Source organism: Lynx canadensis, chromosome E1 (genome assembly GCF_007474595.2).
Source record: "Lynx canadensis isolate LIC74 chromosome E1, mLynCan4.pri.v2, whole genome shotgun sequence".
In the NCBI taxonomy this organism is placed as follows: domain Eukaryota; kingdom Metazoa; phylum Chordata; class Mammalia; order Carnivora; family Felidae; genus Lynx; species Lynx canadensis.
The window spans coordinates 41,528,429-41,543,575 of NC_044316.2; the positions used below are offsets into that span (position 1 = coordinate 41,528,429).

General features: G+C 58.6%; 1 protein-coding gene across 5 annotated transcripts in view; it reads right to left on the reverse strand.

Moving 5' to 3' along the window:
- Nucleotides 1–323: 323 nt before the first annotated feature.
- HDAC5 (histone deacetylase 5) overlaps nucleotides 324–15,147 on the reverse strand; it is a 37,333-nt gene continuing 22,509 nt past the window's right edge. For 4 of the 5 annotated variants that reach the window (XM_030297006.1, XM_030297004.1, XM_030297002.1 and 1 more), the window contains 24 exons: nucleotides 12,878–13,137; nucleotides 12,617–12,761; nucleotides 12,399–12,513; nucleotides 11,968–12,098; nucleotides 11,690–11,836; nucleotides 11,488–11,600; nucleotides 11,038–11,169; nucleotides 10,589–10,811; nucleotides 8,353–8,564; nucleotides 7,794–8,087; nucleotides 6,922–7,087; nucleotides 5,940–6,073; nucleotides 5,206–5,326; nucleotides 4,685–4,734; nucleotides 4,408–4,515; nucleotides 3,938–3,993; nucleotides 3,702–3,789; nucleotides 2,632–2,751; nucleotides 2,278–2,375; nucleotides 1,984–2,102; nucleotides 1,228–1,361; nucleotides 821–905; nucleotides 525–690; nucleotides 324–445 (listed from right to left, as the gene is read on the reverse strand). In XM_030297006.1, the coding sequence (XP_030152866.1) occupies nucleotides 406–445; nucleotides 525–690; nucleotides 821–905; nucleotides 1,228–1,361; nucleotides 1,984–2,102; nucleotides 2,278–2,375; nucleotides 2,632–2,751; nucleotides 3,702–3,789; nucleotides 3,938–3,993; nucleotides 4,408–4,515; nucleotides 4,685–4,734; nucleotides 5,206–5,326; nucleotides 5,940–6,073; nucleotides 6,922–7,087; nucleotides 7,794–8,087; nucleotides 8,353–8,564; nucleotides 10,589–10,811; nucleotides 11,038–11,169; nucleotides 11,488–11,600; nucleotides 11,690–11,836; nucleotides 11,968–12,098; nucleotides 12,399–12,513; nucleotides 12,617–12,761; nucleotides 12,878–13,137 (3,257 nt within the window). In that variant the 3' untranslated portion in view covers nucleotides 324–405. The remainder of the gene's footprint in view (nucleotides 446–524; nucleotides 691–820; nucleotides 906–1,227; nucleotides 1,362–1,983; nucleotides 2,103–2,277; nucleotides 2,376–2,631; nucleotides 2,752–3,701; nucleotides 3,790–3,937; nucleotides 3,994–4,407; nucleotides 4,516–4,684; nucleotides 4,735–5,205; nucleotides 5,327–5,939; nucleotides 6,074–6,921; nucleotides 7,088–7,793; nucleotides 8,088–8,352; nucleotides 8,565–10,588; nucleotides 10,812–11,037; nucleotides 11,170–11,487; nucleotides 11,601–11,689; nucleotides 11,837–11,967; nucleotides 12,099–12,398; nucleotides 12,514–12,616; nucleotides 12,762–12,877; nucleotides 13,138–15,147) is intronic. The other variant, XM_030297003.1, reaches the window with a different exon arrangement.

Below are 15,147 nucleotides of genomic sequence, written 5' to 3' on the forward strand. Positions count from 1 at the left end.
AGTTAGCTGAAGCCAAGGCACCAAACTTACTGTTCCCTCCTCACTTAGTGAGACTCCAAAACTAGAAGGTACTATCTGGGCCCCACACCCACTTTAAGCCGGCCCAGTCTCCAAGGTGGAAAAGGACAGAATGCAGAGAAGCGGGTACGGGACACAGCGTGGAGGTGAGGCTGGAAAGGGCACCCCCGTACCTTTCAGGGGGAGCAAACTTCTAGAGTGGAGACGTGGGTCTTGCTGGGGGGAGTTGGGCAGGAGGCCTGAGGCGGCTTAGAGGAGCGGGGGGGTGGGGGGGCGAGGCTGAGAGACCCACACAGCACACGTTGTTGAATGTGTGACTTTTTGTTTTTAATAGAAAAAATAAACAAAATCACAATGATGAAGCCCAGAGGGACGGGGGCCAGGGTGTCACAGGGCAGGCTCCTGTTCCATGGGCTCCTCTGCCGGCCTGTGGGAACAAGCACAGGGAGGGGCATTGAGGTGGGGGCACCAGCTTGGGTGAGGGCAGAGGTCAGGAGGAACCTTACCTGGGGCTGTGCTCCCGGGCTGCAGCAGCCTGGGCCTGCTCGGCCCCCACCGACAGCAAGGCCATGGCGCTCACAGTCTCAGCCTCCTCCGTCTCCCCTGCCTGGGCCTCCCGCAGGGAACGGCCTAGACCAGCAGCGAACCTCTGTACGCAGCTCCAGTGTTTGCCTGTGGACGAGGGGTAGACGGGGATCAGGGAGGACAGAAAGCATACTACATCCCCAGCCCTGGCAGGCCCACAAGCTTCTGCCCCTTTGGCAAGCCGAGGTCTGAGCCTCTCTGCCTTGTCCCCACGCACTCTGGATCTCGATGACTTTCTCTAGCGTGGCCACTGCGTTGATGTTGGGCTTTTGTTGCAAGACTGCCTCGTCCAAGGGCTGCAGCTGGCAGGGGAAAGAAGAGAAGGCGTACGGCTTATGGTGGGGAGTGGGTGGCGGTGCCTGGCCCTCTGAGCACCCCATTCAGCCCCAACCATCTCCCGTGACAAGGGTAAACAGCAGAAAGGAACCCTGAGGAACCCAGGAGGAACCCTGAGTCAGAAAGCCCTCCCTAGCCACCGGGTGTCTTTGGAACCCAGGAAAACCTTCCCAAGGGCGCTCAGTGCTGCTTAATCAGGAAAGGGGCCCTCCCTTACTGGCCTCTCCCTGGGCCCTCACCCCCTGGCTTACTAGTCCACTTCCCCCAGTGCCTCCCTGCATCCCTTACCTCCACGCTGAGCAGGGCTGAGACACAGGCCTCAGAGGCATCACAGATGGCGGTCAAGTCGTGGCCTCCCTCCAGGGCCAGCACCACCCGGCCCCCTGCCAGCGTCATCAGCTGCCTGGTTAAGTGGCCAAAACCTTTAGGGATGGGCGAAGTGAGGAAACCAAAATGGTTTGGAAAAAAAAAAAAATTCAAGAGAAGATAAGAAAGGAGAGAAAAAGCAACGTGAGAGGCGGAACAAACAGTACAAAATAAAATAGTAGATTTAAACCCAGATCTATATCCGCGATAAAATTCAACGTCAACGGACTAAATGCTCCGTTAAAGGCAAAAGAGAACAGGGGAGCCTGACTGGCTCAGTCGGTGGAGCATGCGGCTCTTGATCTCAGGGTCGTGAGTTTGAGACCCACATTGGGTGTAGAGATTGCTTAAATAAATAAACTTTTTAAAAATCTTAATAAATAAAGACACAACAGAACGAGTGGGCTAAAAGAAATTCCAATTACGTCATAAGGAGCACCACCGAAACATGGGGATCAACAAGTCCCACCCCTATGGCTCTGGGAGGAGATCTACCCTCTGCTACCCCACATCCACATGCCTGCCCCCCACCCCAAGGCCAAGGTTGGCAGAGGGAGTGGGAAGCCCCTCCAAGATGATTCCACGTCTTGGACCTGCCCCTCCGCTTTCCTCCTCCCCACCTCCGCAATGCCAGTCTATTCCTGCTCCACGCCCTCCCTCAATCCCCCAGCAGCTCACATCTGGCGGTGACAGAGTAGCCACCCAGTGGAGACAGGTGTCCCTCAACAGCATCAAACCCGGCAGAGACCAGGACCACGTCAGGTGAGAACTCGTGGGCAATGGGCATCACCACTGTCCTGCAAAGGGAGGGCCCAAGCTGACCCTGGCAGGTGGCTAGGCCAGGCCTCCCCTCACTCTGTGTTCCCCCCCGAGACAAGACCCCTCACCCACACCAACCTGAGTGCCTTCTGCCCCTCCCATGGCAGGGCCCAGGGGGCTCCCACCCTGCCCTTGGCCCTTCTCAGTGCCCACCTGAAGGCCGTTAGGTACTCCACATCTCCGATGGGGGGATCCACACCTCCCGTCCATGCCACGTTCACATTGTACCCCACACCTGGCCCTCCGCCAACCTGGCAGCGTGGTGGGGAGGGGTTATTCTCACTGCCTGGGGATCCCAGACATCAGCCCCGCCCTCAGCCCTGATTCCAGCCCTTACTCCACTCATGCTGCTCTTGGTGGAGGGACAGTTGGCCTGCGTGGTCCTCCCGCTAGAAGCCCCGACTCCCTGGATATCAGCACCACCACAGGCCTCCCTGGCTCCCTGCTAGGTCCCATTCTGCTACCTCCCCAAGGGGCCCCATATTTGATTGAATCCAGGAATTGTACCTCTTCAGGAGCCCCAGAGCCTGGAAAGAAGTTCCCGTTGTCATAGCGATGCAGGGAGATGTAGAGCACAGACGGGTCATTGTAAAACGCTTGTTGGGTGCCATTGCCGTGGTGAATGTCCTAGACGGCAGAGGTGGGAGCGTCAGAAAGAAGGCCCAGTCTCGGGCCCAACGGTCAAAATTCCACTTGCTCCCCACCTCCACCCTATGGTGAACTCTGGGGGTGCGAGGCAGCGTGTTCTGTCCGCAACAGTATCGCCCCACACTTCTCTACCCAGGGTCTGTGGGCCAGAACATGGCACGGTACAGAAGAGATACAAAGCCGTGGGACGAATACGGCGGGTCGCCCTGCACCATTGTCCTCAACAGCGTGGAGGGAAACCTTAAGGCTAGTAAGGAACCGAAAGCAGATACACTCCGAAGGACCCAACTTACGTTGAGTTTTTAAGCCAAAGTTGGGCTTCAAAGAGTCCTCATCTTTGATGAGCACTGCTCCTGGCTACTTCCCAGTTATGGGCAGTGGCGGGTGCCTTTCCCTCTGCCGTGAGAGGCGGGGTTTGAGAAGTGGCGCCCAGGAGCAAGAGCAGAAGTGCTGGGGCCAAAAGGTCTCATCCGAAGCACAGTGCCAACATCCCAAACTCTGTGACTTTGGTCGGCTATTTCACCCAACAGCTCAGTGTCTCTCCATTTATAGAAATGCACATCCTAACTCCTACCACTCGATACGAACCACAAGCAGTACCGTGTGTCCTGGCACACAGCCAACCCCAGTCAAGAGTACCTCTAGCAACGGTGGCAACAGTCTACACTGCTCACGGTAGAAAATCTTGGTTGCTTGAGGCTACAAGGTCGGGGCCAAGGTGGACTGGGGCTCAGGCCACTTTTGAGTCTCTCTTAGCAAGGAGGGAGGCCCATGGGAATGGGAGGGCTGGGCTGATGCTCCAGCAGGAAGATACAAGGGAAGTCATCAGGCCCAGCAGCAGTGTGGGCACCTAAGGAATAGGTGGCAGTGTTGGGGGGGGGGGGTGCCTTCCTGAAGGCTGACCCTGGTCCCACCAGCCCCCTGCCTACCCAGTCCACGATGAGAACCTTGCCCACGTTCAGCTTCTGCTGTAGGAGTTTGGCTGTGATGGCTACAGAGTTGAAGAAGCAGAATCCCCTGGTGGGTGGGGGGAGAAAAGGATGGGGGAGGTCAGCTTTAGCAGATTGTTTGCTGCATGAGCAAAAGATACACATCAGCTCAGCTGAGAGGGAGACAGGAAGGGAGGAGGGCAGCGGGTCTAGGGCAGGGCGGGTGTGGCACTCACATGGCTGTGGATTCCTCTGCGTGGTGTCCTGGGGGCCGGATGATGGCAAATCCATTCTGAAGAGGTGCAGACAGGGGGACGGGGACGACAGATAGACAGGCAAGGTGGCCACAGAAGGGGTGGACGCAGAGGAGAGAAACACAAACCAGGCAGGGAAGAGAACACAGGTCAAAAACATGTATCCCACACACTAAGAACACAGCCGCAGGCCACGTGGGCAAGTAGACACCACCTCTGATCTCAAGAGACCCACGAGAGCATCAGATATTAGTGCCTCTTTGCCAGTCCCTCTTTACCACTCACCCCCCCCCCCCCCGGCTGGCCCGGGAGCCATCACCTCCCCCCCACTCTGGCACCTGAGAGTTCAGGTTGCCTGCTTGCTCAGGGGAAAGCCAAGGCTGCCCCCGTCCTCTACCCCTGAGGATGCAGGACCAGGCCACGTGATGCCGAGGCCCCAGGCACACACTCACCTTGAGCTCTCCTGCTGCCACCTTGAAAGCCAGCTCTACCAGGCAGCCCACTGCCATGCGCACAGCACTGGAGGAGTGCATCTCGTTCCACACAGTGTCACTGTCCACCTGCGGGGGCAGGAGAGCAGGCTTCAGCGTGCCCCCTGCAGGGGGAGGGCAAGAATGGGGGTGGGCACCTGGACAGTGGGCCAGCGGCCATGGTGGGCGGGAAAGGGGGGTGGGGGGCAAGAGCTGGGAGTGCCGCCCATCCATCCCTACTGGCAGGTGCCCTACTTACCCCAATGCCCCCACAAGGCAGCATGGCATACATCTTCTGGCTGATGGGGCCTGCAAGGAAGAGGGACAAAGCTACTCTGGAAGTTGCCTCAAATGCCAAGGCTACAGGCTGGGGCCTCCAGAGGGCAGTGAGCTCCAGCACCAAAAAAAGAAGGCCAGACCCAAGCACAGAACAGGCCTCTGCACCCCACGCCAGTTGGGAGAGGTCTGTCCCCTGTCCTCAGGCGGGAACACCTTACCTCTGGGGCAGAAGGCAGGGAAAAAGGGGCATGGATCGATTAGGGAGACGAGCAAAGCCCTCCCCCATCACTAAGCCTGACCTGCCACCCTCCACCCTCCTGCAATGCACCCCACCCACACGGTGGTCTATGTGAATGGCACCCCCTGGAGGTGTGCAATGTGGCGGCTGTGCCACCTCGGCCAAGGGTATGATCTGTGCCCACTGGGACCCACTTGTCTACGCTGACAGCTCCCTATCCCCCAGGGCAGCGCACACAGCCTGCCCCATGCCTGCTGGCTCACCAAGCAGCTTCTTGCTGTCAAGCTTCTGTCGGTTGAGGGGGCTGGTCCCATAGAGCAGGGTGTGGTATTCGGAGTGCACCGTCTGGATCTCGTCCAGTGTGGCTTTGCGACCCCGGATCCGCTGTACGGGGAGCGCAGAAGAGGCCAGTGAGGGGATGCACTGAAGGCCCAGCTCTCTCTGGTGCCCAGACCCTCTCTCTGTCCTACCACCCGGGACACATGAAGCTGCTTTCTGGCCTTAAGAGATCCAAAGGATTTTGAGAGAGTACAGTAAGACCTTGCTTTGGGAACATACTTTGTTCCGGAAACATGCTTATAATCCAAAGCACTTGTATATCAAAGCGAATTTCAAGAACCATTGGCTCAGTGGTGATCATGTGACGTTCGGCGTCCCGTACCACTCGTATTGCAAGACATCGCTTGTTTATCAAGTTCAAATTGATTAGAGGCGTCTTGTGGAACACTCGCAGAACAAGTTCCTCACAATCCCAGGTTTTACTGTATGCCCTGGCCCCCCACGTACCCCAGTCCGGGACCACCCCCGCTCGGCAAAATGTGCTATGAGGGATGGAACCGAGAGGTGGCCGAAGGGACTGACCCTGAGGTCAGGGGTTGAAAGAAAAATGAGGAAGACACAGAGAGAGGCCTCATGGACACAGAGACACAAAGGCCTTGGCTGGGTTTGGGCGGCGGGGGTGGGGGCAGGGAGCTGGAAGAAGGAGAGGCTCCCTCACCTCACACTTGCTAAGCAGGCCTGTCTCCTGCAGCCGAGACCAGATGCTCTGGATCCGGCCGGCATGCTCAGGGTGCACGTGTGTGTTCCCGCACATGCACTGATGCTTCAGCATGAACGTGTCGTAGACCACACCTGGACCGGAGACATACCCGTCAGCCAGCACCGCTCTGGGCCACGGCAGCCTAGCCACTGCCATCCCCGGCAGAGCTCACCAAGCTCTCCCCAGTCAGCCCTGGCCCCAGTACCTCCCCACGGCCACCCCGGCCACCCCCAGCCACCTTCCCACACACCGGCCCCTCTTCTCTCCTCCTGCGGTTCCTTTCTCCCATTACCACCGTCAAAAGCCCCCCCACCGCTCCTCAAGCCTCAACCAGCCTGCCCCTGAATGTTTATGTATTTATTTGGAGAGAAGAGAGACAGAGGGAGAGAATCCCAAGCAGGCTCTGCGCGGTCAGCGCACAGTCTGACGCGGGGCTGGATCTCAGCTGAGATCATAGACCTGAGCTGAAATCAAGAGTCAGACGCTTAACTGACTGAGCCACCCAGGCCCCCCCCCCCCCCACTGGTTTTGATTTCTGCACATCATGCTCTCAACACTCTACTCCCTTCAGGGCACATCCACCTTTCCCCCCTCTGTCACAGCCCGTGTGCCGTTCCCCCAGCCCCCCACACCCCACTGGTGAGGCAGGACCATCCCCAGGCAACTGTGCCCCCTCAGAGCCCAGCATAGGGCAGCTTCATGTGGGAAAGCTTTCTGGAATGGACTGAGGCCTCACTTTTGACCCCACAGGGAGGAGGACAGGAAGCTAGAAGGGCAGGGACCAACTGAGACAGTGAGCTCTCTTCACCCAGGGCCCCAAGGGCTTATGTGGCCATGGTGCGAAAAACAGGTGGTCCCTCAGCGGGTCGCACGAGGCTAGACACGATGCACAGGCACCCTGGCACACGGTGGAAGGACAGCTGGCGGGGGTGGGGCTCACCTGTGGTGAAGAGGTGCTTGGTGGGCTGGTCTGGGGGGCTCTTCATGCCCCCAGGGGCAGCAGGTGAGGACTGGGTGCGGCCCAGGGCCTGGTGGGGCACAGTGGCCAGGCTGAGGGGTGCCTGATACACCTGAAGGGGCTGCAGCTGCTGGGCATCTGAGAACACCTGGGCAAGAGGAGAGTGGGAGGGAGCGTGAGACGCAAGCGAGGGCAAATGTCCCGGGCCCTCCAAAGGGGCCCCCGTTCCAGTCCTTTTCTTCCAAACCTCCCCCTTCCCCCATCTCCTCCCACCAGGGACAGGAGGCACTCCAGCCTTCACCATCTCCACCTCCCAGGAGATAGGGGGGTGGGGGGAAGGGATGAGTCACGCCAGAGTAGCATTGAGGTAAGAGGCTGGGAGGGACGGGGGCGTGGGAGGGGGCAGGATGAGTCAGGCCCGGAGGGCTCGGCTGTGTCCGCAATGAATGGAGTGCGTTCTAGGTGCAGGGGGACTGTAGTAACAGCGGGGGTGTGTGTGTACACACGCGCATGCTCGCAGAGACCAATGCGCAACCGGCCCTACGCAAGCAGAAACGCAGATACACAGGCCATGTGCGCGCGCGCACGCGCGCGCGCACACACACACACACACACAAGCAGCCTGTGGCAAGGGCAGACACAGACACAGGGAGGGGCTGGCAGACTGGGGCACAGATGGCTCTGAGACCAACACAAGCAGCGCCCCCTTCCATAGCCCCTGTCTCTTTCCCACTCTGCTTTGGCTCTCTTCAGAAAGCCTGGGAAGCGCAGACCAGGGAGAGGGAAAGGCAAAGATGGGAAGGGGCTGCAGGGGACAGAGGGGTGGCGATCAAGGGCCGGGGTGGAGGGAGCACCTTCTTGTAACCAGCACTGGACTCCTCCGAGTCGGGCCCCTCCTCGGTGCCGCTCTCGCCCTCCTCGTCCTTGACCTGGATGCAGTCCTCCTCCTCCTCTTCCTCCTCCTCCTCCTCCTCCTCTTCCTCCTCCTCCAGGTCTTCCTGCGTACTCTCACTCTCCGTGGAGCCTTCCCGGGGGATGGTCAGGGCCCCCTCCCCAAGCAAGGCCTCCTGCTGCTCAGTCAGCTCCTCCTCTGTCTCCTCGGGGTGGGTGGTGGGCTGCCGTGGCAGCTCCCCAGTCTTGGTGAGGATCTGGGAGCAGAGCAAAGGGACATGCCGGCTGGGAGGGGGAGCAACCGTGCGGCCCGTGGCTCAGGAGGGTCCGTCCTCCCCTTGCTTCTCCCTGGTAGCCGCCCTGCCGGTACAGAGCTTCCGCAAGAGGCAAGGTGGCAATTCGGAGCAGATACGGCGTGGGGAGTGGCCCCGGGCGTCAGCCCCCGCTCCCTGCCTGCCAGCCCGGTGCCGTCCAGTGTCCTGCCCCCAGCACAGCCCTGGCCATTCGCCTCCCCCAGCTCACCTTGCCCAGCTGCAGCTGCTGTTGCTTCTGTTTCTCCAGGAACTGCTGGTGCTGCTGCTGCATGACCAGCTGCTGCAGGGCCTGGGGGCTCTGGGGTAGCGGGGAGGACTGAGTGCGGCTCAAGGGCCGGTGCCGCGGGAGCTTGCCCACTGTCCGCATGCTGGTGGCCACACGTTCACCTGTCACCAGCGGGGACTGCCCGTGGAGTGGCACTGTGCAGTGGGGAAAGGCGAGTAACCATCACTGTCGGGGCTCCGGGCTGCCCCCCTCTACCCCGAGGTTCTCCCCCTCCTGGAACACCACCACCGACATGATCAGGAGAAACCTTGGAGGGGCCTGGGGCACCCTGCCCCCAAACCTGAGCCCCCTTCTTCCTCCTCCCCACAATGCAACAGTTTTGTAGCTCAGAGCCACTGCCTCCCGCAAGCCATCCAGGATTCACCACTCTCTCTCTTTGATTCCCTTATGACTGCACATACGGTCTTAGGCCCTCAGTATGGCTGAACAAGGACTAGCTTTCCCCAACGGCAACGAGACCCCCCTGATCATAGACAAGGATCCCATCAGGTGGGGAAGTCTGGGGGCCAGGATCACTTGTCTTTTAAGCAGAACCTCTTCTGATGCCACCGGCTGCTTATGGTCTGACTGCCCAAAGCCGTGCCATCCAATCCCACAGTTGCAGCCACATGCGACTCCTGAGCACTTAAAATGTGGCCTGAGGGGCGCCTGGGTGGCGCAGTCGGTTAAGCGTCCGACTTCAGCCAGGTCACGATCTCGCGGTCCGTGAGTTCGAGCCCCGCGTCGGGCTCTGGGCTGATGGCTCGGAGCCTGGAGCCTGTTTCCGATTCTGTGTCTCCCTCTCTCTCTGCCCCTCCCCCGTTCATGCTCTGTCTCTCTCTGTCCCAAAAATAAATAAACGTTGAAAAAAAAAAAAAAAAAAAAAATTTAAAAAAAAAAAAAAAAAAAAAAAGTGGCCTGAGCTGAGATGGGCTCTAAACATGAAATACACAACTGGATTTCCAAAACAGTATGAAGCACAAAGTAAATGGTCTCATAGGTAACCCTTTATATTGATTATATGTTGAAATGGTAATATTCCAGACCTAGCGAATTAAACAAATATCAAAGTTGGGGCACCCAGCTGGTTCAGTCAGAGGAGCGTGAGACTCTTGATCTCAGGGTTGTGAGTTCAAGCCCCTCGCTGGGTGTGCACGATAACTAAACAAATAAAATCTTAAAAATATGTATGTGTACGTATATATATTAAAGTTAATTTCACCTGTTTCCTTTCACAATTTTTTTAAAGCTTTTATTTTTGGGGTACCTGGGTGGCTCAGTCAGTTGAGGGTCTAACTCTTGATTTCAGCTCAGGTCATGATCCCAGGGTCATGGGATCAAGCCCCATGTCAGGCTCTACACGAAGCATGAAGCCTGCTTAAAGATTCTCTCCCTCTCTCTCTCTCTCTCTCTCTCTCTCCCTCTGCCCCACTTGTGTGCTCTCTAAAATAAAAAAAAAAAAAATGAAAAATAAAAATAAAAAGATTCTGGGGCACCTGGATGGCTCAGTTGGTTAAGTGTCCAACTCCTGATTTCGGCTCAGGTCACGATTTCACGGTTCGGGAGATCAAGCCCTTCACTGGGCTCTGCACTGACAACATGAAGCCTGCTTGGGATTCTCTCTCCCCCTCTCTCTCCTTCTCCCTCCCTTGCTCACAAGCTCACGTGCACACCTGTGCATGTGTGTGTGCTCTCCCTCTCTCTCTCTCTCACAAAATAAACTTTAAAACAATGAAATGAAATGAAATTTAATTCAAATTAAAAAAAGATTTTAAGTAAGCTCTACACCCAACACGGGACTCAAACTTACAATCCCGAGATCAAGAGTCACATGCTCTGCTGATCGAGCCAGCCAGGCGCCCCTCTTTTTATATATATTTTTAACGCGGTTCTAGAAAACTTTAAGTTGCACATGTGGCTTGTGTTGTATTTCTACTGGACGGCACTGCTCTGGAACCTGAGCACATCGCAGCAATCGACGTCGTCGAGAACAGCACCTGGCGGGCTGGAGGTGCTCGATAATGTCCGAGCAACGCGATACAGAAGAAATCAACGATGCCATGGAGGGGAGCTGTGGTAGAGCTGAAGAGTGTCCCCGGCTACTCCCTGGTGGTTGCCTCGCACCCTCGGAGGAGGAGCCTGACACCCACTCCCTCGCACAGCTGCCGCCCCCACTCACCAGCGATGAGGGTGCTTTGCTGCCGAGCCTGCTCCAGCAGCAGCACGTGCTGCAGCAGGGAGGCATGCCCGTGGGGGCTGGTGTCACCCTCCAGCGCCACGCCCAGCAGGCAGCCGGGGATGGAGGATGTGCTCATGAACTTGCCCGTCAGCGCGCCACCCTGCCGCAGGGACTGGAGGGCCTGCCTCTCGGCCTCCTGCTGCGTTGACAGCTTCGGGGAGGCCTGGGGGAGGGAAAGAGAGACGGAAATGAAGGAGAGGCACATACCATCCCCAGTCCCGCCAACTTTGGATCGGCATCCCTCACCCACCCACCTCCCACCCCCCAACTCTGAGGAAGGCCATCTGATCTCCTTCGGGGCCTTGTGAGGACAAAAACCCCAGCTGGGGGCACCCAGGACCACAATCCCAGACACCAGAGGGAGGATGGGGCGTGTGCCTCATACTTACCGTGAGGTGCGAGTTGGTGACAGTGACTGTGGCCTGCAGCCCTAGGGAGATGTTGGGCAGAGAGGGAGACGTGTAGAGGCTGAACTGGTTGGGGGAGCTGTCCAGAGGGAGGGCCCGGTGCTGGGGGAGCATCTAGGGAGCAGTCGGGAGAGACGGGCATGAGAGCAGGCAAAGGGGGGGGGCCACCTGGGGCCGAGGGCTCTGAATGGTGCCTCGCTCCCCGCTCCCCACACCAAGCCCCACCTGGGCAGTACTGAGAGATCATAGTCCTTCAGAGGCCCATGGGACAAATCCCACTTAGAGGCGACAGGTCCCTCTAGCCTGTCCACATGGGCGGAGAGGTCCCTGCCGGGTACTCTCAGCAAGACAGACAGGAAGGAGCTGCCTTCCTTCTTCCAAGGGAAACAGAGCAGCTCTGGCCCGCCCGCCCAGCCCTCAGCAGGCCTGTACCTCGGTGGGGATGTTGGGGACTGAGCCAGTAAAGCCATTCTCAGCAATGGTGCTGTGGGAGCTGTTGGGAGAGCTGGGGCCGGAGCCTGGTGCGCTGTTACACACGGACGACACTATGGGAGAACTGGCTGTCACCTGGGCTTGCTCAGAGCCACCCCCCACTCCCAGGACCTCAGAACAGGAACAAAAGAGGAGCCCTTACCTCCAGGCCCAGCACCAGTGATCTCAACCGCTCTCTTCTTAAAGGTGCTAATGACTGTCCCATCCTTGCGACGCAGGAGGGGACTGCTTCTCCGCTCAGCCACCTTCTGCTTTAGCCTCGAACGCACTTTCAAGTTGGGTTCAGAGGCTAGGGAGAAGGTAGGCAGGGCTCAGATACAGCTACACGGATGCGCACACGCCTGCAGCCTGGCCCCTTCACACTCCCACCCCTACCTCCAAGGAGCCATACTCTGGGAGGCCAGGTTGGGCGCTGCTCACCTGTTTTGCGGAGGGGGAAGTCATCGCGGCTGTCATAGGGCCCAAGCAAAGGCAGTTTGTAGGAGGGAGGCGTCCCAGGGGGGCCACTCTGGGGAGGGGAACTCTGGTCCAAAGAAGCATGGTGGGCTCCCCTGGGGGGTGTGGGGTGGGGATGGAAACAGACCTAGGTTATTACCCAGCCAGCTGGGCCTGCCACCTAGTGGCAGTCACATTTAGGAAATACCCACTGCATGAAGGGACAGGAAGTGGATCTGGGGAGGGGAACGAGGAGGGAAGCCAGGGGTGGCAATCTCGTCTCCCGAGGGAGATCGCAGGGCCTGTATGTGGCTTCCGGCCAGGAGCCCCCTGCCATCCTGCAACCGGGCAGCCCCTGATGGGGGGGGGAGGGGGGGGACGCACCTCTGTGACCCATGCCCGCCCAGGGCCATTACCAGCATTTGGGATGCTGTGGGAGGGAATGGTTGAGGCCGCCTGGCGTGGGCTCCTTTGACTTCGACAAGAGGAATTCCTGGAGCCTCAGCTTCACCTCAGTGCTGGCGATGGCACCTGCAGGACAGGGCGCCGCTGACCTGGGTGCTCAGGGCCAGGGGCCCACAGCTTGGGGGCGGGGGGTGGGGGGTCGGCAGGAGCGGGAGGCCCCAGGCCTTACTCTCTTTGCTCTTCTCCTTGTTTCGCAGGATGAGCAGCTGCTGCTCCAGCCGCTGCTTCTCCAGCTCTTCCTGCCGCTGCTGCTCCCGCTGCCGCTGCTGCTCCAGCTCCTGCTGCCTCTTGGCCGCCAGCATCTCCTGCTGCTGCTGCAGAGGCACAGGGAGGGGGGCAGGGGGAAGGAGGGATGGGGTGAGCCAGGTCCGGGCGGGGGTCGGAGGTCTGGGCAGCCCCCCCCCCCCCCCCCCGCGCCCCCCTCGCTCACCTTGAGGTGCTTCTGCAGCTGGACCTCATGCTGCCGCGTCAGGTGGTCGTGCTGTTTCTGGAACTCGGCGAACAGGAGCTGCTTCTGCAGCTGCTGCTGCTGCTTGAGTGCCAGGAGCTCCTGCTGCAGCTGCTGCTCCCTCAGTGAGGGGTCCACAGGGCCCGCCAGGGCACCCCGCAGCTCCGCGGGGCTGGGGCTGCCTCCACCCCCGCCCCCCGTGGAGCTGGGCATGGCTCCCGGCAGCACCGGCTTCACCTCCACTGCAGGGAGAAGAGACGGGCGTCAGTGAGCCCGATCCTACCGCTACTAGGCCGTGGCAGCCATGCTGGGGGCCCAGAAAGCTCCCCGGCAGGCCCGCTAGACCCAAGAGAATAGACGGCAGGCGGGGTGGAGGGTGGAGGCAGTCAAAGCCCTCTGCTCCACAGAATCAGTGTTCTTCCGTAATTGAGGTCCAAGCCATGAACTTCAATAAGAAAATACGCAAAAGCGTGAAGCACGCCACCTGGAAGATTGTGAGTGCTCAACGCGTTAATACATTGTCTCGTATCGTTAACACCACTGGGCATCTTACGTGAGTTACTTTCCTAACGAGAAAGCCGGGCTTTAGAAAGGTTCAAGTACAGGAACACCTGGGTGGCTCAGTCGGTTAGGTTAAGCGTCTGACCCTTGATTTCAGCTCAGATCGTGATCCCGCCGTTCGGGAGATCAAGCCCCGACTCGGGCTCCACGCTGAGTGTGGAACCTGCTTGGGATTCTCTCTCTGTCTCTGTCTCCCCACCCCCCAAAATAAATAAATAAACTTAAAAAGAGAAAGAAAATAGGTTGTTGTGGTTTTTAAATTTTTTTTTAATATTTATTTATTTTTGAGAGAGAGAGACAGAGAGACACAGAGCATGAGCGGGGAAGGGTCAGAGAGAGAGGGAGACACAGAATCCGAAGCAGGCTCCAGGCTCGGAGCTGTCAGCACAGAGCCTGACGCGAAGCTCGAACTCACAAACTGTGAAATCGTGACCTGAGCCTAAGTTGGCCGCTCAACCAACTGAGCCACCCGGGTGCCCCGAAAGAGAAAAAGGTTTAAGTACATGACCAAACACACACAGCCAGGTGATCAAAGAACCAGAATGTGAATCCAAACCCTATGCTTCTAACCACTATCCTTCCCATGCCTCCTCCCCACCTCTCAGCATCGCACATTCCCTGCCAAGAAACCTAAAGAAACTGAAGCACAGAGGCTGGTTCTAGAACTGATGGGGCTGGCAGCCAGGGCGCTTGGGAAACCCAGGAGAAGCCTGTGGGGACCTCAGGACACCCGTACCCTTTCCCCTTTTCTCTGCTCCACACCCAGCTAGGGAAGATGGGGCCCAAGGGAGAGGCTGTAAGAATGGGGGGGGGGGGGGTTGGAGCAGGAGGACTCAGGGAAAGGGGGTGCAGGGCTGCACCAAACCAGGGACAGGAGGGGGCTGGGAGTCAGACTCTGCTTCCTTTGCTGGATTATCTCCTTTCAACAGTTTTATTGTAATTACCCCGAAAATGCCGCTATATATAGAGTGAGCCAAACAGCAGCTGTGCCTGGGGGGAGGGGGAATGAGAGAATGGGCGGGCAGGCGCAGGGAGGAGGTGGGAGGAGGAGACAGGAAAGGAAAAGGGAATCAGACAGGAAGAAGGGTAATGGCAAGGGGGGCGGAGGCTGGAGCTCAGGCAGAGATCTCAGAACTCTGGTCTCAGGGAGAACCCGCTGGGGAGGGGAAAGGGGTGGAGCGGTCTGCTGGGTCCCAAGACTTCGGGTCCAGGCCCCCATGTGGGCAATGGGCTGAGGGGGCCCCAGGGAGAGGCAAATGTTCCAATGGGCTTATGGGAAGCATGGGTCTCGACCTCTTGATCCCTGTACACTGCCCTCTGGTCACTGAATGTCACTCCCCACCACTGCCCCGTGGTTGCCAGGGCAACTGGGCAAACACCACACCAGCAGGGAGCCCCAAGCCCAACCCACACTCCACAGAGCCTCCAGCAGGAAGGGGAAGGCAGGCTACCCACTGCCTAGGAAGGAGGAAGTGAGAGAGGCAGGGCCGACCCACCTTGTTTCTTTTCCATTTCATTCTCCAAAGAAAGCCCTCACTTTCCTCACTCCAGCCCAGGGAGGCCACAGGGAGCTGGGAAGACCTTCCTGTGGCAAGGAAGGGCCTGGAGAAGGAAGGACCCCAACATCTTGGTGGCTACCAGGGTCTCCTCCCCTCGTAAGCAGGGGTCTGCCCAGGCCCCCATCATCGATC